Genomic DNA, 19,783 nt, shown 5'->3' with positions numbered 1-19,783 from the left:
ATTTAATATTTTTAAAAATAAAACAAAAAATTTGAAAAAATTCATCATCACACACAAAATGAACAATACTCCCATTGATGTTCAATCCTTTACTCAATTACATACTAGGCTAGAGAATTATTATTCTTTAGGAAAGGGACAAGGATTGGAAATGATTCCGTTCATGGATCGTTTAAATCCATTGTTGGCATCTGATAAGAGAATAACTAGAATTGAATGTTTAAAAATTTTGAATAGAGATTATCATAAATTGTTAACTTGTAATGATCATGATTTTTGGGTGCTCATGTTGAATGATACCTCTCTCAAGAGAAGCTTAGAAAGTGTATTTAGATTGTTTCCGAGACCTTTTGATATTGGATTTAATCAAATCAATGAAAATTGTCCAAGGAATGAACAACGTGAGGAAATCAAAATATATAGACGTCTCTTCATGATTTACTATAGATTATTTATGAACTTTAATTTACATGGAAAGGGAAATATTGACATTTCACATCCAACAGACTTGAATAATGTAAATCGTGAAGAATGGTTAGATGCTGGGTTTGTCATTTGTGAAAAGCATTTACTAGATGTTGGTAAAATATTTGATCTCTCTTCACTTTATGGATATCCTAATTCAATGCTTACCACCGAGTTACTTTCCAGAATTTTCCTCTCTTCACCAAATTATATGCACGAACTCAATGAACATGTTTTGAATAGTATTTGTGTTACGTGGAGAGATTTGTTTGATGCCTCAAACAAGGTGACTTCAAACTCAAAATCTGATTGTCATCAAATTAGAAAGTTAATTTACTATTTATACGATTCTACATTTACCATAAGATCCCTCCTTGATGTTTTCCCACTGGCGTCCTATGCTTTCATGGTTGACACTAGAGAAACCAAAACTCCTGTCAATTATCAATTCCCTAATCTTTTGATGGAATGTCACGATAAGATTATACCCCAACTTTTGAGTATTATTGGTGATGACCCTGATTATAGATTTGTATGCAGACAAGTCAAACTTAATATTGTTTCTATTCTTCATGTTTTGTTTAGAGAATACTATATGAGAAATATTGAAGATTTAATTACTGGAGAAACTCATTCAAATAGATCAACAACAAGTCATATGGAAACATTGTACACTAGATATTTTGAATCATCATTCAAGAAGGAACAAATTCCAAAATCTAAACTCGAACTCTTGTGTAAATTTACTCTTGACAAGCAACTTACAAGACAAGCAACAGGAATTGTTTTGGAATTATTGGACATTTTACAAGGATTTTTCAAATTCCAAGCTAAGGATCAAACTAAATTCAACTATGTAATCTATCAATATGACAAGTTATATGGTTTAGGAAAGTGGTTAGAACAAGTTATTTTGGGAAATGCTTTACTGAGTAGTGTCTCTTCTGTCTATAATATTTCAACAACTATTTTCACTAAATTATCTGAAAATGCTCAAACAGAGGGATCAACCAACAGTGAAGATGAACCAGCTCTAACAGAAATGCTCAAACAACTCAAATCATTCTTCCCAGATTATGGAAATGGATTCTTACAAGCATGTCTCGATCATTTCAATAATGATATTACCAACACTACAAATGCCCTCATGGATAATCAATTGCCATTGCACTTGAAGAAGATGGACAACAAATTGTCACTCAAATCCTATAAGGCTCCAACAAATACTGGAAGTAAGCCACCTTCATCTCTTCTCAATACTGGCTCAACAAGTGGATCATCATCATCCTCTTACGAACCTGCCTCACCAATTGTTTCACCAACTGTCTGGATGGATACTGACTTTTTCGCATCGGTCAGAATTGGTAAAAAGAAGGACAATAGAACCAACTTTAATGAAACAGACGAAACTATCAAGCAACGTATTCTCCTCGAATATGCCTACGATGATGAATATGATGATTCATATGATAGTGTGATGGCTGTCACAACTGAAGGTGAACATGAAGACGAAAACTTTAACAAGATTAAGGTTCCAAAGGCTTACAATAGTAATCCAAATCATCAACACCACCATGGTGAAGAAAAGCCACAAACAATAGAGAATAAGCCTCCTCAACAACAACAGCAACAACAAGAGAATAAGCAGCAACAAGGCAATAAGCAACAAGGTAATCCAAATAGAAACAAACATCACCAACAACAATCAAACAACAATAATCAATCTGCCTCAACTCCAAATACTTCTCAATCCTCCTCAAATAATGCTAACGCTGCTGGTATCGAATCCAATTCCAAACCTCAAAGAAATCAAAACAACAATAACAACAGAGGAGGATCAACAGCTAATAGAGGAAAGAGAGGTGGAGGCTATCATCAAGTGAGCACTCATCAACAATCCAAACAACAATCTGCAGATACATCCAACCAAGGTTCAAATGATGCCTCGAAGCAAGTAAGCAAACAACCAACTGCTACTGCCACTAACAAGGTTGTTACCAACAGTGCTACAACTAGTCAAGATAACAACAGTGATACTACTTCCTCACCAAATGAACAACAACGTGGCGGAAACAACAATAACTTCAAACAAAAAGGAGAAAACAAGGCCAAAAGTGCTAATCACGATAGAAGAAAGAAGGCAGATAAGAAGAGAATGGTTTTAAATTTACAATAAAATTGTCTTTTCAAAAAACCTAATAGTGGCGCCTTTAATTTAAAAATCCCTAATTTAAAGTTACAATTTTAAAAAATGTTATTTCATTCGGATGATGATGATAATATTTTAATTTAGAGACCCTTCTTCTTGGCATCTTGAATTTGCTTACACATAGCAGCACAGTCCTTATCGAAGAGACCACAATCGAGACAATCACTCTTCCAAGCGTACAACTTTGGTCTCAACTTGGCGAAAACTGGTTTACCATCGAAAACGTAGACGGTTCTAATATCGTCGTGTTCAGCCTTCCAGACCCAGAGAGGACCAAGAACACAAGCAACAAGACCTAAAGCGAAAGCTTGCATCTTAGCACCCTTGTATGTCTTCCAAGCACCCTTGTAGTCATAGACTGGATTTGTGTGGAGGGATCTAGAAGTGTTAGAAGAAGTTTGAATAACGCTTTGGGCAGTCTTCTTAGCGAATCTGTTCAACATTTTTTTATTTAATTAAAACAAAATTGTATGGCCCCAAAAATAGGCAAATATGGGCAGAGTCAACCACCACTGTTACAAAGCACATAAAAGGCGCCTTTCTAAGTTGAATAAAGATGATAGAATTCACTCTCCAATAAAACAAAACACACAACAACAATAAGAATATGTAGAAAATATTAACTAAAAGATGAAGATTTAAAGATGGAATATTATTAATATGAAATTTTGCCGACAATATTTTGATGGTAGAATTAAATACTCCTGACGAAAGAATTTTTCAAAAGCTTTTTGAACAATAGAAGAGTTTAATTATCCAAGTGAATACCATCAAAAGAGTGTTCATCTTGAACGACTGGCACGGAAATTCTATCTACAATACACTCGACTGGTAATAATCCATAGAGATGAGGAAAATAATTACTTCTTGCAGGAACCCAATCGTAGGCAATCTTCTCAACAACAGTTGAACTTGAAACTCTAGCTTCCAAACTCTTGATATCAATCTTTAATATTATCAAATCCTTTACAGAGTGCATATACAATTTGCAACTCTTTTCAACTTCGGAAGCAATGGACATGTGAAGAAAGCCATCCCTCTTATCACCATTGAAATATTGACCGTTGTGTTCTTGTACATCTTTCAAATAGGCACTCTCCGATACGAGATGATAAACAAAATTCAAGGAAGGAATTGGAGGAAGAGAATCAGTCATGTTCTAAAGATATCTGTTTTTTTAACTTGTTACAAATATTTGTTATTTAAACTATTAAAATTAAGATTGCTTATTAGAACAACAATAAAAAACAAGAATTAGAACTCTATTTTAGAAGGAACACAATAACAGAACAAAACGAAAACCTTACAATTTATTAAAAATCAAAAAATGTCTTTACGTTCTTTGGGCAATGATGATCAGCACCACCATGCCGAAGAAGAGGAACAATTAAACGATGACGGAACGACAAATCTAATTGTACATAGAAGCAACACTCGTCACCACAGTAGTAATCATAACAACAATCGTAGTATTGCTAATAACAATGGAGAATTTAGTTTGGGAAATGTATTTAACGGTTTGATTGAATTGATATCGGGAAAGAGAATGATGACTTCTCCTCGTGGTAATGCCTTTGATGAACAATTATCAAGTGATGAAATGGATGAATTATTGGAAACAAATGATGATGAGGCAACACAAGTTTCTTCTTCGAGAGCTATTGGTGTTTTCAATCATCATGTCTTGTACTCAATTTATGGATTCAATGTAAATCCTGATAGAACTTCTGAATATAGTGTACCTTCTCAATGGGAGCAAATACCTAGAGATGTTCTCCTTATTGTATTTTCATTCTTGCCTTATGAATCTCTGATCATGTCCATTTCTCAAGTCTCAAAGGAGTGGCTATTCCTCTCTCAACAGAATATTTTGTGGGAGAAATTCTTTCTTAAACAATTGTTTCCATCAAAACATTCCAAATTCATCTTTTCCTCATTCCAAGGTTCGAAATACTTACCAGAGATTGATAAAAAGGAGAATTTATTAGAATCCCTTCAGAGTAGATTTTACATTCCACTCTTTGATCCAAATCCTAATAATAATGATAGTACAAGATTTGAGGGTGAGGTTGAGGATGAAAAGAGAAAGGAAATTAAAATTAGAATCGAGGGAGAAATTGAGGAAGAGTTGGAGGATAAATTCAAACAAAATCACTATAATTTGAGGAATATTTTGGGAGATAAGGCAGTTAGTAGTATTGGTACAAGTGAAATTAATAGATATGAAAGAGAGTTTTACACTCTTTTACATGCACCATATATTTGCTCATTCTACAAGCTTTGCTTCCAAAAATTGAACAATTTTGTTTCAACAGCAACCAAACAATTAGAAACTCATAACAAGGGAAGAGAAAAATTGGAAAACATGTATGAAATGTGTCACAATACTCAATATTATTTCACATTCTTTTTGGGAGTGCCAATTTCCACAGCCTCTGCCACTCTCTGTCTCATATTACAACTAATCAAAATGAATTTCGACATGTTTTCCGTATCAATGGACGATCCTAACGCAATCGATGGATACTGGATATTACCTTTTGCATTTTTATATCCACCACTGTTTTGTGGTATTATTGTATTATTTCAACAATTTACAAAGGCCTATTTGAGATTTAAACTCAAATCAAGACAAACTGTTCAAGGAGTATTGGTCATCCTTATTGGATTAATTTTCATATTTGGCTTGACTGGATTCTTCTTTATGGTTAATCTTTCCTGTATATTCCCATTATCTGCCAAATATTTGATGGATGATACTCCTGGCATTGAGAATATCAAATTCTATGCTTTTAAGAGAATTGTAAATAACTATTCCTTTATAATGTCACCTTTCCTAATTGCTTTCATTCTAATTACAGTAAGTTGATATTATTTAATATTCAAGCTTAATTTTTTCAATAGGTTGTCTCTTGGATTTCTCAAACAATAACATTAACTGCAGCATTGGGAGGAAATAGAAGACAATTAATTATTAGAAATATTATCAATACGGCTCTTCACTTATTTTTCTGTTTACTGATTGGAGGAGCTTTTGTTTTACTTCACTACAGCCAAAAAGCAGATGCTTCACCTGATGATGAGGATGGATTGGCAGCTACAATTTCATATATTGTTATTGGTATGCATGTTTTAATTGCCATCATGCACGTTGCAACATGTTTAATGTTTGGATTTATTCTGAAACGATTCTGTACCATGTTTACTCCTCCTGCTAAAAGACCTAAAATGAAAAAGCTTGGTATTGCCTTGATGATTAATGTAGTCTTTCTCTTCATTTGTTCGTTAGGTCTGGAAGTAATGATGGGTGTAAATTATAGACTATTCACTTTGCCATTGATTCCAACCCCAACAATTTTATGTATTGGATTCTATATTGTTTCTGCCATGTACAAACTTTGGATTTCTTGAGCTTGTGTGGAATAATCTCAAAATATTGTGACTTTTGTTGTAAATAAAGAGTTTACTATTCTGAATTGTTGCCAATAATGATCGTACATTCACCCTTAATATCTTCATTTCGCATTACTCGTTCAATTGTTGAAAGTTTTCCCTTTTGAATTCTCTCAAAGAGTTTGGTTAATTCAAAACAAAGAGCAATTTGTGTATCACCTCCAAAAATTTCAACACAATCTGCTAAAGTTTGCTTAATTCTGTTTGGATTTTCAAAGAATACAACACAACGATTTCCTTGTATTTCCCTAAGTTCTTGTAACAACTTCCTTCTCTTCTTTGGAATGGCTGGTAAGAAGCCGTCAAAAATAAATCTATTACTATTGAAACCACTAATTGATAATGCTGCAATTATAGAGCTAGGACCAGGTACTGAATAAACAGGAACTCCTAATTCATGACTATTTAAAATTAATATAATTTTCAAATATTTCACATACCAATTCTTAACTAGAATCCAACCAGGATCTGAAATACAAGGACTTCCACATTCACTAACCACCGATACTACATCACTTGAGCTAGTCAATCGATTCAAAATTAAGCTCAAATGCTTTTTAGATTGACTATAAACCTCAGATGCATTCTTATTTTCCACAAAACTAATCAATTGCTGAGGAGGATCCGAAATCAACGAATGAAAATGAAGTAATTTCCTTGTCGTTCTCGTATCTTCACAAGCAATCATATTCGATTGAGATAACACAAATTTAGCCCTCTCTGAAATATCATTCAAATTACCAATCGGAGTGGCAATAATATACAAACCAGGTGGAGTTTGCAATTTTGAATTCCTTTCCACTTCTTCATCCATTGTCTTTTCATCCATTATCACTGATGGTGCAACATTGGCCTCCTCTGATTCTTCCTCCTCATTCACTGAATCCTCAATTATTCTCTCCTTCTCCATCAACTTTTGATTATTCACTATTATTTTACTTGTTGATTTCTTCTTCAAACTCTTTGCATAATTCCTAACACTTCCCTGCACACTATTTAATTCCCAAAACATCCAATGCAACTGCTGATGATAATGATAATGATAATTACTACTATTATTATTTAATTTCGGAACAGCAGCCATCACACAATTCTCACTTGAATTTAATTTATTCATCATTTCCTTCTTCATTATCAATTTATTGGAAGAAGAAGAAGCAGAAAATGGAAAAATTGCGCCCAACTTTCTAGCTTGAAATCGTTTCATTTTTTTTTGTAAATTTAATTTCCAATTTCTTGAACAATTGCAATTTGTTCAGAATTTTGAGTTTGTTCTCTGATTGGATCAGAGTACTCTGTTGACAATGATTCGCTACTTTCTGGAGGATGTAATAGGACTATAGAAACGTATGGTATCGATTCTAACATTAAGGCATGTTCTAATTGGAGTAATTGATCTGTTTGATTCAAATGGGCCATTACAACGATGGCAAGACCTTTCTTAAAGTTGAGTTCAGTTGTGAGTTGAGTGAGATTGTGTTGGAATAGGTTGTTTGCAGAGAGATTGAGTGATTCTTCATCGTTGGAAATAAAAGTGGAAATGTGGTTGGCTGAAGGATAGTGATCTAGTTTGTAATCCTCAATTGGTCGAATGTCCACAATGAAAGAAATGGACGAAAGTGTTGAATTTTCAAAATCTTCCAATGTAATTCTCGGATAGAAACACTCTCTATTGTAATCATCAATTGAGATACGGAAAGAATGATTGGATTGGAAGAATTTTGGATTGGTGAGACCACTTGGAGACTTTTCTTGAATTCTTCTCGTATCGTCCAATACTTGAATAATGTCAACACCTTGAATATTCTGGAATAGATACATGGCACTGTTGAAATCCGATTCGAGAATCTTATTTCTCATTTGTTTGAGAATGGCAACTGCAATGAAAACAGGTAATTCAGGTGTTCCAAGAATGAGAGCATCCCACAATTTGAATAATTTTTCAATTGGCAATGAGTGAGCAAAGAGTGTGAGGAACCAACTGATAGCATACAATTCTGGAAGGAATGAAATGTGATGCAAATGAGAGGCAACCTCTGGATCATGATACATGTGCAACTTTTTAAATACTGACAATCTCTCTTCCATGGCAGTTGAGTTGGCTCTCGATGTGAAAAAATCGTGAGTATACTTATTGACGAGGGCTTTAAGGCAACAGAATGCCTTTGCTTCAAAGTCAAAATTCAACACAAGGAGAGGAGCACACAATGAATCCAGACCTTGCCAATAAACGAGTCCTTCATTCTTATGATAATAGACCCATGCTTCGAGAACTTTCCTCAATTTTTCATGACCAATCTTGGAATGGAGAAGTGGATTATATTGGTGACATCTGGGCACATCTACTCCAATTTGTCGTTTTGTAACATTTGAGAGTGGTTGCTTTTGTAATTCGAATAGAATTTTAGTATAAATATCCTCAGCTTTCAAATCTTCTTCAACTCCCAAGATGGCAGCCCAAACTTCTCCTCTAAGAATTGAGGGAATATCAATCTTGGCCTCTCTGATAATCTCCTCCCTACTCGATGGATAACTGAGAAGTAATTTTCTAAAGGTGTGAACTCTCTTTTGCTGATAGGCAAAGTTCATATCCTTCTCAGTGATGAGTGCAGAAAATCTATTCCAAGTATTGGTATTTCCATTCATAATGTTTTCCTTATTGTAGAGACTTCTCTTCTTTCCAATATCACCAGAGACGTGAACGAGTGAGGGATACAATCGATCATCCACTGTTGTTGGAGAGTCGATTGGTGTTTCGGGTGTATCAGATCTAATTCCCAGAGCATCATTATTGTAGAGTTTGATGTGAGTGAGAGCTTCCTCGAGGTAGCTCATTGGAATCAATAGGTAACTATCGACATGAGCTTGTGAGATGCTGGCATAGCTCATGTGAAGTTTATCACCTGGACAATTCTTATTATATCTGAAAAAGTGAGGTACAATGGACATGTCAAATATTCTCCTGTAAAACAAATCGAATATACTAATTTTTCCATCGTAGAGCTTTTTCCAATCAAAGTACTTTTGCTTGAACATGTTTTGTCTTTCCTGGAGTGGTGAGAGAGTACCAGAGGTGATGGAAACTTCCTTCTTATTGGTAATTAGAGGTTTTTCATCCAAACTCTTCAGGTGTGGATATTTGGCAATTCTATACGAGTAGTGAGCCAATCGTTCCTTTGAAATGGTTTGGAAATAAGGTTGCTCAATGAGCCAATCCATATCAGGTCTTTCACTTGGTCTGAATGCCAAACAGTGGAATAATAAATCTCTGAGTGATTTGTCCAATCTTTGAATTCTCTTCCATGCATTCTTATATTTGGCATCGTCTGGAGTTTCAGTTTCAGTTTCTTCTACATTCTCCCTATATTTACAATAATCTACAAAATCAAAAATATCCAAATAAATATTCATTGCCGACTCAATCCATTCCTCTTTTGTTTTATCCTTAGTATCTAAACGTGTAGGAAATGGTATTCTATTACCTAAAATAAATTCCAATAAAATTACACCAATTGACCAGATATCGCACTTGTTATTTACATCTTGAAAATAATTCTCCTCATAGCAAGCCAAAGAAAACAATTCAGGAGCCAAATATGGAACAAACAATTCAAAATCTCGAGCTTCCTTCAAGAAGACATTGGGAGTCTGAAGGGATGAATTAATCCAAACAACCATATGATAATAAAAGGCATCTTTCACTTTGATATCACCCTATAATTCGAATTAAATGATCAATTATTCCAATAAAAAACCTACATTATCAGCTATACAAATCAATTCAGGACATAACATGGTGTGAAAAATCCCAAACATGTGCATAAAATGTACAGTACTCATCAATTGAGAAGCAATTTTGTAAACTCTATCATCACTCACTCTCTTTCCTTCTTTTTTACAAAAATCCACTTCATTCCTAAGTGTAGTTCTATTCTCCAAACTCACAAAAAAGCAAGTAAATGGATCAAACACTACATTACTCGACGATTCATCACTGGAAAATCTAATCTTTGTCTTGTACTTGAAATGTGAATCCAAATGAGGCATTGACACTAAATCCACAACCTGACATATATTATAATGATCAAAAAACTTCTTTTCCTTCAACCAATTCAATTTACATTCAATCAAATCAAGAAATGAAATATCATTTAAATCATTTTCCAACTTTTTGTAATTATTTTCATAAACCGAAGAATTTGATTTCATTGACGATTGTTTAATTAATTCTTTTAAACAATCTCCAACTCCTCCTCCAACTACTCCTCCAATACTACCACAGCTACTACTACTAGACAATTCACATTGATTAATAGAGAGTGGTCTCACCGATAAAACAAGTGATGATGCTGATGAATTCGGACTTGCTGAAGGAGTTGATGGAGTGGAAGGTGTTACAACAATTGATGATGAAGAAGAAGAAGCAGCAACATTTTGGCCAATATTCGGATTTCTTGATGATGATGAATTTTGTTTGATGGCTGTTGCGTAGAGTGTCGATTTGCTGGGAATGGAAATTTGAGCGAGAGGTTGTTGATGCTGTTGATGTTTTTGAGACATTTTTTTAATTGGATATTTAAATATTATTGTCATGATTGAAAAATTGTAATCAGAGAAGAATATTAGATTTGACATTCGTCTATTTTGAATTTGTAAATAGGTAAATATGAAGAAACTTTCAATTATTCCAATAACTTGTATCAACAGCAATGTATTGATAAATCTCAATGTTTTATTCAACATTGTGATTCTGAAGCAAAATGGCCCGTGTTTGGCTAATGATTTGACAAGAGACATCCAAAAAGTCTGACATTCGATCATCAAAATATTAAAAAATTATTCATAAAAAAAAAATATTTTAAAAAAAACTTTCCGTTACCAACAAAACAATAACCTCAACATCACTTGATCATCAAAATGGCCCTCATTTCACAACAAGATGAAAAAGAATTAAAAGAAGCCTTCTCTCTCCTAGATATAAATGGTGATGGTCTTGTTTCCGAAAAGGAAATGGAAGGATTATTGAAAAGTATGGGATTGAAGGAATCAATGATTAAATCATCAATTTCTGATGCCAAAAAATCAAATTTATCTGGAAAGGATGGTATTGAATTGCAAGGATTCATGTCAGTTGTCAATAAATTAATTAGAGATGACAGTAAATCAGAGGATATTATTGAAGCAATGAGAGTTTTTGATACAAAGAATGTTTTTAGAATTGAAGCTAAGGAATTTAAAGATCAAATTCAACAAGCAACTGGTCTTTCGGATGAAGATTGGGAAGAATTAATGAAGGAGGCAAATATTGATGGTGAAGGAACTTTTGATTATCGTGAATTTGCTTCACGTTTATGTTCTAAACAATAATAGTGATGATGGTTGTGTATTTTTATTATTATTATTATTATTGAAATTGTAAATTAATAAATATTATTGTAAAATAATTGAATATTATTGTAAAGTATTTAATTAGATTATTTTTGAGCAAATAATAGTGAGAGATAAGAATTCGTTGAAAAAATATTATAATAATGAAGAGTTTCATAGAGAACTGTTGATGAACATGAAAATTTTAATTGCCTGAAAAGTAAATTTCAAGCGCATGATGCAAAAAAATCAAACGAAAAAAAATATGAGTCAAGCTGTGCCTTCCTCTTTGATGATTACTTTGATAGAGAGTGTCTCCGTGCTGTCAGATGATGTTCTCTGTCTGATCTTTCAATTTCTGGAGGCGAAATATTGTATTGGATCTTGCTCGTTAACTTGTAAGAAGTGGCATCAGTTGACTAAATCTGTTCCACTTCATGTTAAATATTTTCGGATTAATTATAGTGATTTGGTGAGGGTGGTTTCTACTGATCAAAAATTGGCTTTAAATTTGAGTAGTTTGGATTTGAATGGAGCTGAAATAAAGGATAGAGGTGTGAAATGTATTGCTGAAAGTGAATTCATGGTCAACTTGAAAGCATTGTACTTGGGAAGTAACAAGATTGGAGATGAGGGTGTTAAATACTTGGCAGAAAGTGAATATTTGAAAAATTTGCAAACTCTGGATCTGTATTTTAACGAGTTTCGGCTCGATGGTGTGAAATATTTAACACAAAGTCCATTCATGTCCAATTTGAGAAAGTTGATTTTGAGTGCAACGTTTTATGGAGCTGAAGGTGTGAAATGTATTGTGGAGAGTCCTTACTTGACCAATTTGCAGATACTCGATTTGGATAGAAATAAGATTGGAAATGAAGGACTTGAATATATTACCTCATCTCAATCCATGTCAAATTTGAGAGTGTTAAGTTTGTCAGATAATACTATTCGTAATTTGGGATTGAAGTATATTGCAGAGAGTCAGTACATGTCTAATTTGGAAGAATTAACCTTAAAATCGAATGAAATTGGAGATGAGGGAATCAAATATATTGCAGAGAGTCAGTTCATGTCGAAACTTGGAAAATTATTCTTGACAACAAACTTTATTGGAAATGCAGGAGCAAAATACCTTTCAGATAGTCAATATTTGAGTAATTTGCACACACTGGATCTGTCATCTAATCAGCTGGATGATGATGGTGTAAACTATATTAATGAGAGCAATTTAATGAGCCACTTGACATTTCTTAATCTGAGTAATAATAATACGAGTAACAATAAGAATTTAGCTCTCGATAATTCCGTGATATTTGTGCTTTGTTGTGTTGTACTTGGCAAGACCCTTTGTTCTTGTTGGTTTTAATGATATGTAAGCTCTCAATTATTAAACCTCAAATCAAAGAATATTATATGAATATAAATTAATTTTTATCTACATTTAAAAACCTCTGAACTTGTATCTAATGTATGGGACTTCTTGATCATCACCATTATCCAAATCTTGAACACAAACTTCCAAGTTGACATACTTTTCCTTTGGCAAGAAAGGACCAGAAGTATTTTCAATAATCTTACTGATTGGTGTCTTCATCTTTTCTTCGTTGGATTTCTTGTTACCAAAGAATGAATAGATTAAAGATTTACCAGCAGACATCATGGTAATTTCCAATTTGTGTCTTTCCTTGAAGATATCCATCAATTCCTTGAGGGTGATATCTCTACCTTCATCAACTTCGAATCTATCCCACAAAGTCCATGTCTTGTCTCCCAAGTAGGTTTGTTTTGGTGGTTCAGCTGGTTCAGACAAGGTCATGAAAGGCAAAGCAATATTGACGAAACCATTCTTGTAAGTGGCAATCTTTTCAGCACCTTGCATGAGCTATTGTATGTTTAAATCAAAATTTGAAATTTAACAATATATGTAAGCACATAAATGGTCCAGTACTTTCATTGATGCGCTCTGTTATATTGTCACCATTGGTTAATATAGGCTATATGAGTGAGCATTGACAATTATATTCTCTATTATCAAGCTGTTCTGATAGCCCGGTGACTCAAACAAGAGCAACACCAACAAAAAGTATAGGTGTGTAATTAAAGGGTAAAAAAATGTAAAATTTCAAAAGTAAACATACCTTGTAGAATTCCAAACAAGCAAGACCAGTAACGAGAGCAGTAGTAGTAACCATGGCAGGAATAATCTTACCGGCAATACCCTTAGTCTTGTGTCTATCAGCTTCTGGAATCTTATAGTTTCTGGCACGCAAGTTACTGGTAGCAGTAATGAAATCAATGTGATAGTTAGAATCATCATCCTTTTCAAAGTCACTAACATTCAAACGGAATCCAGCTAATTCTGAAGGCTTTGGAATCTTGGAGGTCAAAACTTTAATTTCTTGTTCGTCTGATTCAGTTAATTCTTGTTCTGGTTCCTTATTTTCCTTTTCGTCACTTTGAATCTTGACACCACTCTTTGGAGAAAATTCAGGAACAACAATCTTTGAAACAACTGAGGCAAAATCGTATTCTTCCTTGGTGAATCCCTTCAATCCATACATGAAAGCTCTGAGGTTAGAGGCAGCAATGACAAAGTCCAAATGAGCTTGATCCTTAGGATCGAAAGTCAATGGAGTTGGTGGACGTTTAGCACCTCCCCAGAATTCGGTACCAGATGAAGTGATCATACCAATTGGGAAATTGTACAACAATTGTTGAATATTATTGTTGAACAATTGTTCAAACTTGATTCTAGCCCATTCAACACAATTTTCAAAAGTGATTGGCTTGTTGCTGACGAGTGATTCGAAAATATTTTCCAAAATCATCTTCCTTGAATTTTCACTATCAAGTTCCTTCAAATAGTCAGTCTTTGAGAGGTAAGTGTTAACTTCATTTGGAACCTTGTTGAACAAACCTTCGAATGAATCTCTGGCCCATTGGATGGTGTGTTCAATGGCATTAGGGAAGTTCTTAAGAGTACAGATTGGGATTTCCTTTTCTGGTGGATCTCTAGTTGAACCATATGATTCAGTCAACTTTGGAACAACAATTTGAGTGTTACCCTTAGCACCCAAAGTACCAGATTCAATCAAAGGCTTAGAATAATATACACATCTAGAATCTACATAGAGTCTTGCTTGAACATTGTCCAAAGCATTAGTGACACCTGTTAATTGTTCCCAGAATTCATCATCGAATGTTTGTTCAGTTTCAGGAGCAACCTTATCTTGCAAAGCAACAATGTTGAATGCAGGATTCATTCCCTTGACAACTTCAGCAGCTGTTGTAGACTTTTGTGAACCAACATGCTTTCTTCTGAACAAGAATTGTCTATTCAAATTGGAAACTTCAATACTGTCCATGTCAGTAACAAACATCTTTCCGTTATTTCCACAACCAACACCCATCATGGCATAGTTCTTAAGATATTCGCAACCAAGGGCACCAGCACCAACAATGAATTCCTTAACATTTGACAATTTTTCTTGGAATTGTTTACCGAAAACAACAATTTGACCATCGTATCTGGTTGAAGTGAATTGACAATCTTCTTCAGTTGGATATTTGCTTTCATCTTCTCCCAAACTTTCCAAAGAATCAAAATGTAAATATTGGTTCAATGGTGTGAATTTACCACTGCAAGCCTTTTGGACTTCTTGAGCAACAATACCTCCCAAAAATGCTGCCATTGGATTCAAATTACCTCTACAAGTGTAAGACAACATCTTGACAACATTTTCATCCAAAGATGTCTTGAGAGCTTCTGGAACAATTTCTTTAGCAATTTCCAATAATCTTTCAGCATCAGCCTTGTTGTATGGCTTTGGAAGATGTTGATTTCTCTTTTCAAATTCGCTGAGAGCTATCATGGCAACGTGAATGCTTTGAGGTCTACCAAGCTTGGCATAATCAAAATCAATACAAGTTGGGTTAACCAATTGATCTTTCAATGGTTGATAAGAATGCTTTGTTGGAACCTTAACTTGTCTCACATAACCACCAGATCCAGACTTGTATTCACTGAATTTAGTGGTATCGAGATGAATCTTGAAAGTATGTTTACCAGAAACTTGAACCTTGACTGGTTCAGTATTGTTAATTTCTGTCATTCCTTCAATACCTTCGAATTGAACATAATCATCATCATACAATTGGTGGCTTGGTTTATCATCATAGACTGTAACTGTGGCTGGATTTCCGTTTGTAATATCTGTAACAATGTTTGATACTGGATTTTCACCATCATTATCATAGACTGTAAAATCTGTTCCAAAATCGCAAAAGATTGATCCCATCAAACCTCTACTCTCGGAAGCAATAAATTTAATATTATGCTTGTGGCAGACATCACTCAACTCTGAGAGTTGTGGAATGTGAGAATCTGTGAAAACAACAACAGAGAATTGTGTAATAAACTCTTCGTTCAATTCTCCTTGATGAATCTTTACAGGAACGTATGGATTCAATTCTTTAAGTTGTGAGAGGGAAACTTCTGCTCTGTTGAGACCAACATCCTTTTCAGATGCATAGAATTGAGCAGAGAGATCTTCCAATGTAATATTCTTTGTATCGTGCAAAGTAACACTCTTAACACCTGTAAGAATAACATTCTTGGCAACTTCTACACCCAAACCTCCGAGTCCGCAAATCAAAACATTCGATTGTTGCATTCTCTTCATGGCATCAATACCCAACACGTATAATTGTCTGCTGTATAACTTTTCATCGACTTCTGGTTGTTGATCAGCTGCAACTTCATCGACCATCTTGTCTTGGCTACTTGGTGTTGACAACATTTTTTTGTATTTTATTTTTGGCTCGTATTCCCTTCAAGCCTTTTTTATTTGCTTTAATTCTCTTAGCTGGGTGATGAGAATGAACATCATACTTGTGTCGAAACGCAAAAGTTGAACCTTGTTGTAAATTGTTCGTTCAAGACAAGAATTGAAGTATCTTTCGAGGGTTGAATTGACTTGCATAGTGTACAATAAAATCAATTAAGTGTTATTAATATCCTTAAAAAACTGTTGAATTTGAACTCAGGAAAAACAACCTTAATTATTTTAATATCTCCCTTCTTAAAACAATTAATACAATTAAATTAATCGCTTACTTTGCTTTACAACTCTTTTCTTAAATAACATCTAATTTTAGGCCAAATACAACTTTTGAGCAATTAAAATACAACAAAAAAAAGCAAACTCGTCTTTACCCTGTTGGATAGAGCAAAAAAGTACTAGTAAAATACAAAAAACTTCGGAACTCTCTCGGAAATGAGCAAGGACTATCAATCAAATCTGATTAGAATGCAACACCAGATCAGAAATAATGCACAAGAATACAATGAGTTTGTAAATGATTTGCAAAAGTGGACAAAGGAAATTTCTGAAAAGGATAAAAAGTTGCAAGAAGGAGAAAAGAAGAAGGTAATTAAAATTAATACCTTTTGAATAATCTAACAATATTTTAGAGTTATCCACCTGTTAGAGGAAGTGACCCAACAACTACATCGGCAACAACACAGCCAACCAGTGCAAAGGCTCAACCAACACAACTGGATCCCGATGAACAAGCAGAAAAAGCCAAAGAAACTGGTAATGAATATTTTAAGAAAGGAGATTTAAATAAGGCTATTGAATTTTATACAAAGAGCTTACAATTCAAGCAAGATGCAGTTGTGTACAGTAATAGAAGTCAAGCACATTTCAAATTATCTAATTTTATTGAATCGGAATTGGATGCCACTCGATCACTCTCATTGAATAGTAGTTATGTCAAGAGTTACATGAGAAGAGGTATGGCAAGAAGAGAATTGAAGAAATATAAGGAATCTAAGGAAGATTTTGAATATGCTAGAAAATTAAATCCTAATCATGTGGAAACTGAAAGAGAATTATTGAAAGCTATCGAATTATTAAAGAAGAGTGAGGAAGGAAAGGCAAAAAAGGTTGTCATTCAAGAGGATGACGATGAAGAGGAAGAAACAAAGCCAACTCCAAAACAAACAACTCAACCACCAGTAGTAGAAAAACCAAAAGAACAATCGCCAGCAGTCACCAAAACAACAATAATTGCTGACGTTAAAAAACCTGTTGTGGAAGAGGAAATTGAGGATTTAATTACAACAGGAGCATCTAAGAACATTAAGGAAATGACCAAACAACCAACTCCTGAACCAAAGAAAGAACAACCAGCTAAGACCCAACCTAAAGTTGAACCAACTCCTGAACCAAAGAAGGAAGAATTACCAAGAAGTGAACCTGTCAAGAAACCAGAACAAAAACCAATTGTTGTTGAACCAGTCACAAATAAGGAACCAGTTGTTGAGACTGTCAAGGTAACAATCAAACCAACATTCCCTCAATCAGCTCCAAAATCATTCTATGAATTTGAAAAGCAATATAAGGAATTAAGAGGTGAAGACTTTGCTAATTATCTCAGAGTAAGTTTTTTTAAATTGGAAATGGCTTAATAATCACTAAATTTATTAACAATATAGATCATACCACCAACCCGATTACATTCAGTTTTGCATGATTCTTTGTCACCAGAAGTTTTAGTCACCATTCTTTCATCCATACATAAATACTTTTTAGCCAAACCATTCAATAAGGAAGACGTGGAGAATGCTTTTGAATTAATGCAAAAGATTGCAGATGTGAATAGATTCGACATGACTGTCATGTTCTTGGAGAGTTTAGAAATGCAACTTGTCAAGGCAATCTTTGAACTCTTTTATCAATTCAATGGAATTGAAACACAAAAGATTGACTCTTTAAGATCTAAATATGTTAATTAAATATTCCATTGATTTCTTTGTAATTTTCAATTTCAAAAACGAACATTATAACTCAAAAAAATGATTTCCCTCTCCTCTGATGAATTACTTGAGATTTGCAAATATTCGACTCCATGCGATATGTTCAGCCTCTCTCAAACCAACAACAGAATGTTTAATGAATTTTTCCCCTTCCGAATTCTAGATAATGATCATCCATATTTCCATTGGACCATCAATACAATTCAAGAGAAAATTGTGGATCACTTGGAAAATGTTGTAAAGAATGTAATTTATACCATCAGAGAGGAGGAATTGGTCGAAAAGATGAAACGAAAGGAAATTTGCAATAGAAAAGAGTTGAAGGAATGTTTGGCTCTGTATCTGAAGTTTAATTATTTACTTCTCAATAAGAATAGTCATGATTGGGATTTTATTATTCGAATTGATGGAAATAATCTCAAGGAAGTTTCAGATCCTGAATTTAAATGCTATACAAAATTGATTACTCATATCAATAGCCAAATACCTCAAATAATCAATGAAATTAAGAAGGAGGATATTCTAATATTCAAAGGATACAGACGAAATAAGAATTTCCATATATCAGAATTTAAAAAGGAAGATGAAAAACCACCTCAAAAACTCAATTTTAGTAACTCTTGCTGGAACACACAAGCAAATTCTATTTACGCTCAGCTCTCAAATCCAGAGATTTTATACAAATTTATTGTATCAACTCTGCATCATAGGAAATATCAGGAACAAAATTTTGTTACCAATTTGATTGCAAAACAATGTTTGGAACTTCCAAGAAGGAACATTAAATTGAGAATGGAAAATGTTTGCCACTTGTTTGGAAATAGATTTAACAGATTTAACCAACAACGACTCTTTCGACAATATCCCACTACAGTTCATATTTCAAAACTAACATCACAACTCTCAATTAGCTATGAAAGTCCAATGAACGTACTCATTTCACCAGCTATTTTGAAAGTTGTAATGGAATGTGTGGCAGTTATTTTGTCATTGTTGGTTTTGCTCTATTGTAATACTAAGGTTTTTGGATTTACCTATTTTTTCAATTCCATATCTGTGTTGGAAGAAAGAATTGGATTTTCACTTACGGGCTTTTTTAAATTTTTTCCATTTGTTGCCTATTATTTGATTGTTGCCTATGTAATGTATTTGCCAATTGGTATTGTAATGATAGTACTGGGAGATGTTGAGTTGTTATTGTATGCACTTTATTTCCTTTTAAATGTTTTGTTGTATTTGAAGAATTACACACTTAATGTCGATATTGAAAGGAAGTACTACTTGGCACCAATTGAACTCACTCAAATGTTTTGTTTATTGCACGCATTAGGGAAGTTTCAAATATTGGGAATGAATTTTACATTTATCAAAGATTGGTCAATTCAATTATTTAGGAAGGCAAAGAAAGCCCTACTCAACTATTTCAGCAAGTAATTATATGACATTATCATTGATAACTTGAAGAG

At 33.8% G+C, this 19,783-nt stretch overlaps 10 protein-coding genes across 10 annotated transcripts; 6 read left to right on the top strand and 4 right to left on the bottom strand.

Moving 5' to 3' along the window:
- Positions 1–58: 58 nt before the first annotated feature.
- NAEGRDRAFT_46124 (uncharacterized protein) lies at positions 59–2,641 on the top strand (the record flags this gene model as incomplete). Its single annotated transcript, XM_002681723.1, has 1 exon — positions 59–2,641. The coding sequence occupies one exon, from the start codon at positions 59–61 to the stop codon at positions 2,639–2,641; it is 2,583 nt and encodes an 860-aa protein (XP_002681769.1).
- Positions 2,642–2,652: 11 nt separating this feature from the next.
- On the bottom strand, positions 2,653–3,117 carry NAEGRDRAFT_78265 (uncharacterized protein; the record flags this gene model as incomplete). The annotated part of the gene is made up of 1 exon (XM_002681566.1): positions 2,653–3,117. One exon carries the CDS (start codon positions 3,115–3,117, stop codon positions 2,755–2,757), a length of 363 nt encoding a protein of 120 aa, XP_002681612.1. The 3' UTR covers positions 2,653–2,754.
- A 305-nt stretch (positions 3,118–3,422) lies between these two features.
- NAEGRDRAFT_62937 (uncharacterized protein) lies at positions 3,423–3,830 on the bottom strand (the record flags this gene model as incomplete). Its single annotated transcript, XM_002681565.1, has 1 exon — positions 3,423–3,830. The coding sequence occupies one exon, from the start codon at positions 3,828–3,830 to the stop codon at positions 3,423–3,425; it is 408 nt and encodes a 135-aa protein (XP_002681611.1).
- A 171-nt stretch (positions 3,831–4,001) lies between these two features.
- Positions 4,002–6,085, top strand: NAEGRDRAFT_62936 (F-box domain-containing protein; the record flags this gene model as incomplete). Its single annotated transcript, XM_002681722.1, has 2 exons — positions 4,002–5,534; positions 5,579–6,085. The coding sequence occupies 2 exons, from the start codon at positions 4,002–4,004 to the stop codon at positions 6,083–6,085; spliced, it is 2,040 nt and encodes a 679-aa protein (XP_002681768.1).
- Positions 6,086–6,140: 55 nt separating this feature from the next.
- On the bottom strand, positions 6,141–7,211 carry NAEGRDRAFT_46122 (uncharacterized protein; the record flags this gene model as incomplete). The annotated part of the gene is made up of 1 exon (XM_002681564.1): positions 6,141–7,211. The coding sequence occupies one exon, from the start codon at positions 7,209–7,211 to the stop codon at positions 6,141–6,143; it is 1,071 nt and encodes a 356-aa protein (XP_002681610.1).
- A 3,833-nt stretch (positions 7,212–11,044) lies between these two features.
- Positions 11,045–11,494, top strand: NAEGRDRAFT_62934 (uncharacterized protein; the record flags this gene model as incomplete). Its single annotated transcript, XM_002681721.1, has 1 exon — positions 11,045–11,494. The coding sequence occupies one exon, from the start codon at positions 11,045–11,047 to the stop codon at positions 11,492–11,494; it is 450 nt and encodes a 149-aa protein (XP_002681767.1).
- Positions 11,495–11,759: 265 nt separating this feature from the next.
- Positions 11,760–12,860, top strand: NAEGRDRAFT_62933 (leucine-rich repeat, typical subtype; the record flags this gene model as incomplete). The annotated part of the gene is made up of 1 exon (XM_002681720.1): positions 11,760–12,860. One exon carries the CDS (start codon positions 11,760–11,762, stop codon positions 12,858–12,860), a length of 1,101 nt encoding a protein of 366 aa, XP_002681766.1.
- A 48-nt stretch (positions 12,861–12,908) lies between these two features.
- NAEGRDRAFT_37722 (ubiquitin activating enzyme) lies at positions 12,909–16,281 on the bottom strand. The gene is made up of 2 exons (XM_002681563.1): positions 13,633–16,281; positions 12,909–13,376 (listed from the first exon to the last, which is right to left on the bottom strand). Exons 1-2 carry the CDS (start codon positions 16,261–16,263, stop codon positions 12,936–12,938), a joined length of 3,072 nt encoding a protein of 1,023 aa, XP_002681609.1. The 5' UTR covers positions 16,264–16,281; the 3' UTR covers positions 12,909–12,935.
- Positions 16,282–16,692: 411 nt separating this feature from the next.
- Positions 16,693–18,319, top strand: NAEGRDRAFT_78262 (TPR repeat domain protein). Its single transcript, XM_002681719.1, has 3 exons — positions 16,693–16,923; positions 16,968–17,939; positions 17,997–18,319. The coding sequence occupies exons 1-3, from the start codon at positions 16,771–16,773 to the stop codon at positions 18,294–18,296; spliced, it is 1,425 nt and encodes a 474-aa protein (XP_002681765.1). The 5' UTR covers positions 16,693–16,770; the 3' UTR covers positions 18,297–18,319.
- A 127-nt stretch (positions 18,320–18,446) lies between these two features.
- NAEGRDRAFT_62930 (uncharacterized protein) lies at positions 18,447–19,751 on the top strand (the record flags this gene model as incomplete). The annotated part of the gene is made up of 1 exon (XM_002681718.1): positions 18,447–19,751. One exon carries the CDS (start codon positions 18,447–18,449, stop codon positions 19,749–19,751), a length of 1,305 nt encoding a protein of 434 aa, XP_002681764.1.
- Positions 19,752–19,783: the final 32 nt, after the last annotated feature.

The sequence above is a fragment of the Naegleria gruberi genome, assembly GCF_000004985.1.
Source record: "Naegleria gruberi genomic scaffold NAEGRscaffold_5, whole genome shotgun sequence".
NCBI lineage: Eukaryota > Heterolobosea > Eutetramitea > Acrasida > Naegleriidae > Naegleria > Naegleria gruberi.
Note: the sequence above shows the minus strand (reverse complement) of the source record. Positions and strands in the feature narration are given on the sequence as shown.